Raw genomic sequence first — 5,000 nt, forward strand, 5'->3', positions numbered from 1 at the left:
TATGTAATCAGAGATTTGTATATGCAAGAAAGTATGAATTTTATTATTTCCACTTCATAGGTTGGAATTCCATTTCCAAATGTGAAGGACATCCAGGTCGATCTTAAGCGACAGTACAATAACGCTCACTGTCGCACTCGAGGTCTCCTCTCTGGCGGGGATTGGTATGAGATCCAGGCATATAGGTAAGGTGTTCTGTTTAGTTTAGAATTTAGTTTGGGTATTACAGTTTTGTCTTTGAGATTGCTGTTAGAAACTCAAAAGGTATATTACTAAAAATTCTTGTGGGATTTCTTCTGTTCTTATGGCAATTTTCACTTTGAATAAATGATTCTATGATATTTTATGAATTATCTTGGACATTTGTATTCATATTGTATTGTAATATCAGGTTCCTTATTGGTCAGTACAACTTTCCCAGGAGCAATATGACAACAGGTTCCTCATGTCTTTTCCTCGTATCACAGGGCAGTTAATCAGGCTCTAGGACGGTGCTTGCGTCACCGCTATGACTGGGGTGCCCTGATCCTTGTTGATGAAAGGTACCAGAGGGGCAGTCTGAGCAGCGGAGTCCAACAGAACAAGTATACGAAGGGTCTCTCCAAGTGGGTGCGCAATAAGATTGTGCACCATCCGTCTTATGCTATGGCACTCTCCAGTCTCAATCAGTTTGCGAGAAATATGACCGCTAATCCACCAAAGAAACCTGAAAGGTAGGACTCTTTTAGGTGTGTTTTACAGTTTTTGGTGGTGCTTTTTTTCCTTTTTTTTTTAATCTTTTGGAAGATTTTAGTGTTTGTGGATTGTTGCAGGAATGTTAGAATGTTTGTTGTGAAGATGCTTGTTAGCTAATCAGTTGCAGACATCTTCATCGTGGAAGAGATGTATTTGAATGTTTGGAATATATCTTCATCAGACATACATGTCTTTTTGTTGAAGATATGATAGAAACTAGTCGAATATGTCTTTTGCTCTGTAAAGATATTAATGCTCATTCATACCTTTTCTACATTTGTTGCAATGAACACTGTTTAACTAATCAGTTACCTGAAGTGTGTGATTTAACTTTTTGTTTGTTTGTTCACAGCATGAATGAAACTCAAACAGCAACAGTAGAGAAGGATGCAGTGTGTGGGAATTCAAGTAAATTTCAGACTGCCAAGATGTTGCTTGACTCAGAGAACAGTTCATCAACAACAGCAGGAGCTTTGTCCATGCTTGTAGATGGTTTAGGGTCAACCCAAAATACCACAGTTGCTCATGACGCTAGTGTTAAAAATGAAACGGGCATTATATTACCATCCCAATTTAGCTCAACAATTGTTGGAGGCTGCAACGAAAGGGATCTTGACGATGACTTCTGCTCTTCACCAAGCAGCTTAGTCATTCCACCTAGTAGGTTCCTTTTCACCTCAACTCAGATATCAGACTCAAAGAGCTCAAGTGTTTTGCCTTCAAAGTCCTCCAACAAGAATGATTTTACTAGTGCATTAACCTTGCATACATCGTCTAAAGAGACTTCAATTGGAAAGGTGTCCCAGGTGCCACGTTCCCCTGATGATTCTGTAGATAACCCTCCCAAAAGAAGGAAATCATTTTTCTTGACAAATTCAGAAGCAAGTAATAGCCATGCCCAGAAAGATGAGGGACCAAAGTTGGAGAGTTCCTCGGCAGCAGACCAGGAAGTGTATGAGTTTCAGTATATTGATCCAAAGAGTAAAGTTCATGTATCACCCCTAAAAGAACTGCTAGAGACTGAGATCAGATCAAGGGCAAATTCTTCCCCTGTGCAATGTAACAGTAGAAAAGAAGAACCGCAGTCAAAGAAGAACCTTGGACAGGAATTCATCAATGGTGAGAGCAAAACGGGGACATCGTCATCCTCACATGATAGAAGTTCTTCCCCACAGATGTTTGATTCAGATGAAGACCTTTTTGCTGATGCTACACCAAAGAAAAACAAGCAGAAAGGTGGAAAAGATGAAAAATCTACTGTCTCTGGCCTGAAGCCGTCAAATGTTCGATTAGCTCCAATTTTTGGTAGTCATTTAGCATACCAGAAGAAAAAGGTAACACCACCAAAAGAGAAGGAACCAAAATCAGTAGAAAAGTCTCAGAAATCAGAAGGAAAATCAAAGGGCTGTGGGAAAGTTAACTGTGGAAAGGAAAACAGTGGTAAGGCTATGGTGACTTGTAGTGGTGACTTGCATGTGTTACTCATTTTTATTTTTAATTTGCATAATTTCTTAGTATTTATGGAATTTGCTTTTACTATTATTATACTGTACCATTAATTTTAAAAATATGTATATTTATATATTTTAGCTGGACATTTTTGGCTAATGTTCTGATTATTTGCAGAGTGTTGCAAGGTTCCAAGAAAGAGGCCACTCATGAGTCAGAATGTCCCAAGCCAAGTTCCTCCGACAGTAGGAGCAGAATCAGATTTAGATGATTTTGACCTTAATCAGGTAAGCATTAACTTTTCAGTTAAGAGTAGCTCTTAGATTTGACTTTAATGAGGGATGGCCCAAGGCTCTATGGGCCCTTCAGCAGAATTGGTATTGAAGCTCCCACCATAAGGAGGAATATATTGATGGTTTTCACAGTAGGTGAGTTAATTTTGCAGTTCAGAAGCTGGGAGCCAAGTGGAAGCAATAAATACATGTTGTGTCTCTTATTGTTATATATTTGTAGAAAGGATATTTAAGTAAGAAAGTTCCTGGTATTGGTTAATCCGTTATATCAATTTACCTATATAATTCTTTGCTAAATGATAAAGAAATGAATAGAGGAAATATAGGAATATATGGAATCAAACTACAAGTTCTTGTCTGAGAATCCATCCTTATAGACTGATTCAGAGGGCGGTGTAGTAAATGTATTAATTTGTAATCTATCAGTGATAGTTCTACATGGATACATATAGAATCCATAAAGCCAGTGTTAGTTATATATGGGTAGATATTGCAACTATAAAGGCAATATTTAATTTTTTTCAGAATATGTTGCATAGTAAGTTATTGATAAGAATATGTTGCAGAGTAAATTATAAGTAAGAATATGTGTAAAGTAAAAGATCTATAAAAAGATAAACTATATTTTGGTGTGTTTCAACTTTAAACATTGCACTTACGTTTTCAGAGCTACAACAGTCCAGCAGGAGGGGAAAGGGTAGTTCGTCGAGTTTCTAGAGGTAGACGTTCCTTATCCCGCCGTAAGGGAGTGCAGTACTCAGATGCTGAGGATTTGTGATAGGTCAGGATCAATAGAGGAAATTCATGTGAAATTTAGAGAACTAAATGTCATGAGGATTATACTGGTATATTTAAAGATTTTTTTATTTTTTTATTTTATTTTTTTTTCTTTTGCTACATAGAAACATTGTATGTAAAAGGAAAAGGAGAAAACTGTGAAGTATTTGGCATCATCCATATTATGTGGTGGAGTGTCCTGCATGTGAGAAGAAAAATAAGTGTTCAGAAGGCATGGGTAGTTACTGTGAATGGGCATAAATTCATATTGTTTGTGATAGTCATTTACAATTGAATAAGCTATGTGGCATATGCTGTATTTCTTTTAATAATTTTGTCTTTATAGAAAATCTCATCTCACCAACATACAGTACATGTATTACATATTACCTCTTCCATTTATGTATAATTTTAATTGAATTGTTCTTCAAGTTAATTGTTGTCTTCAGATTGCTTGTTTAGTTCCTAAGTGGTTTGTGGCTGCTCATTGATTGCAGTGAATGATTCTTCTAATAACTTAATATTCAGGGCTGTTTTAGCTACTAATCCTAAGTTGGCTCTTCATTTTTCCTTTGTAATACTGTCTTTTTCACATCAGAATACTTTGTTGTATAAGACAAACGTCATGTTTATTTTGATTATTATTCCAGAGGGAAAAGATATTGATTACAATATGCAGCATATACAGTGTACTCAAAAAAGAAATCAATAATTTTTTATCATCCTGATCAAAGGGGATAAAATATTGCACAGGCTTGTGTGGTATAGAACCTTATAGTACAAATGTTCTATTTGTATACTGCAATGATTTCATAGGGAAGGAAAGTAGGGAATGGAGGATATGAAATTGTTCTATGGAATAATGTTTGGAAAGGATGTTGAATATAAGAAGCCAAAATGTATTTGCTACTAGATCTGCAGGAGAAAAAGACTTGTTTGGTTGAAAATCTCTTCATTCTTGCCAGTGAGACACCCAGCTTGATCATCTTCATGACCTACTTTATTACATGTTAATTTATAAACTTTTGATAAAAGGTCCATGATATATATTTTGATTAACAGTTCCTTTGTTAAACCTTCTTCATCCTTCTATTCATGTGATGTTTACATGAGTTCAGCTAATATATTTGTATAATTTTTATAGTTACATATGAGACACCAGATGCACTGCAGGTTACATATCATTAATTACAATGAAACAATTACCTTGTTTTCCTTGTCTCTTTGTAAAAATGTCAGTTTTTTATAACAATGAGTATGGGATTTCCACTGAATGTTTTTTGTAGTATGGCATTTATGTACACGTTTTTGTGATAAAGATGCTACTTCAGATATAGAGGTATTTATTTTCCTTAATTCTCTATCCTGGATAGTATTGAATCACCATAAAGGAATATGTAGTCAACTTGCAAGATTCAAAAAGTTTTTAAAGAAAATTTAATTATTGATGAACTTACTTTAGGATTCCAATTAAAAGTGGTAGTTTTTTATTCTAAGGAAATTATTTATAAGAAAATATTGAATTAGCTAATAATATTTGGTAATTCCGACTGTATAATGAGAAACTGAGTATGTGTCAGCTGAATGAACTATGTAACAAAATAATAAAATGTTTTTAATAAATCATATGTTCCTTTATTCACAACGCCATTTCATTTGCTTGTTAAATGTCTAGCACATTTATTTTCTTGTCTTTATTACTTACTTACTTTGCTTGTTAAAATGTGTCTCCTCTGACGATCATTC

General features: G+C 34.9%; 1 protein-coding gene and 1 long non-coding RNA gene across 4 annotated transcripts in view; one reads left to right on the forward strand and one right to left on the reverse strand.

Annotated features, from left to right (window-relative positions):
* LOC113819229 (Fanconi anemia group J protein homolog) overlaps positions 1-4,877 on the forward strand; it is a 705,146-nt gene extending 700,269 nt beyond the window's left edge. For both annotated transcript variants that reach the window (XM_070131064.1, XM_070131065.1), the window contains 5 exons: positions 61-185; positions 468-713; positions 1,088-2,175; positions 2,362-2,471; positions 3,145-4,877. In XM_070131064.1, coding sequence (XP_069987165.1) covers positions 61-185; positions 468-713; positions 1,088-2,175; positions 2,362-2,471; positions 3,145-3,255 — 1,680 coding nt within the window. In that variant the 3' untranslated portion in view covers positions 3,256-4,877. The remainder of the gene's footprint in view (positions 1-60; positions 186-467; positions 714-1,087; positions 2,176-2,361; positions 2,472-3,144) is intronic.
* LOC138864376 (uncharacterized) overlaps positions 1-5,000 on the reverse strand; it is a 7,451-nt gene that overhangs the window by 2,126 nt on the left and 325 nt on the right. Inside the window, exons 1-3 of one of the 2 annotated variants that reach the window (XR_011399130.1) lie at positions 4,964-5,000; positions 3,137-3,241; positions 1-706 (exon numbers count right to left, since the gene is read on the reverse strand). The exon at positions 1-706 is cut by the window's left edge and continues 318 nt beyond it; the exon at positions 4,964-5,000 is cut by the window's right edge and continues 319 nt beyond it. This is a non-coding gene — a long non-coding RNA (uncharacterized lncRNA). The remainder of the gene's footprint in view (positions 707-3,136; positions 3,242-4,963) is intronic. The other variant, XR_011399131.1, reaches the window with a different exon arrangement.

Source organism: Penaeus vannamei, chromosome 16 (assembly GCF_042767895.1).
Source record: "Penaeus vannamei isolate JL-2024 chromosome 16, ASM4276789v1, whole genome shotgun sequence".
Classification (NCBI taxonomy): domain Eukaryota; kingdom Metazoa; phylum Arthropoda; class Malacostraca; order Decapoda; family Penaeidae; genus Penaeus; species Penaeus vannamei.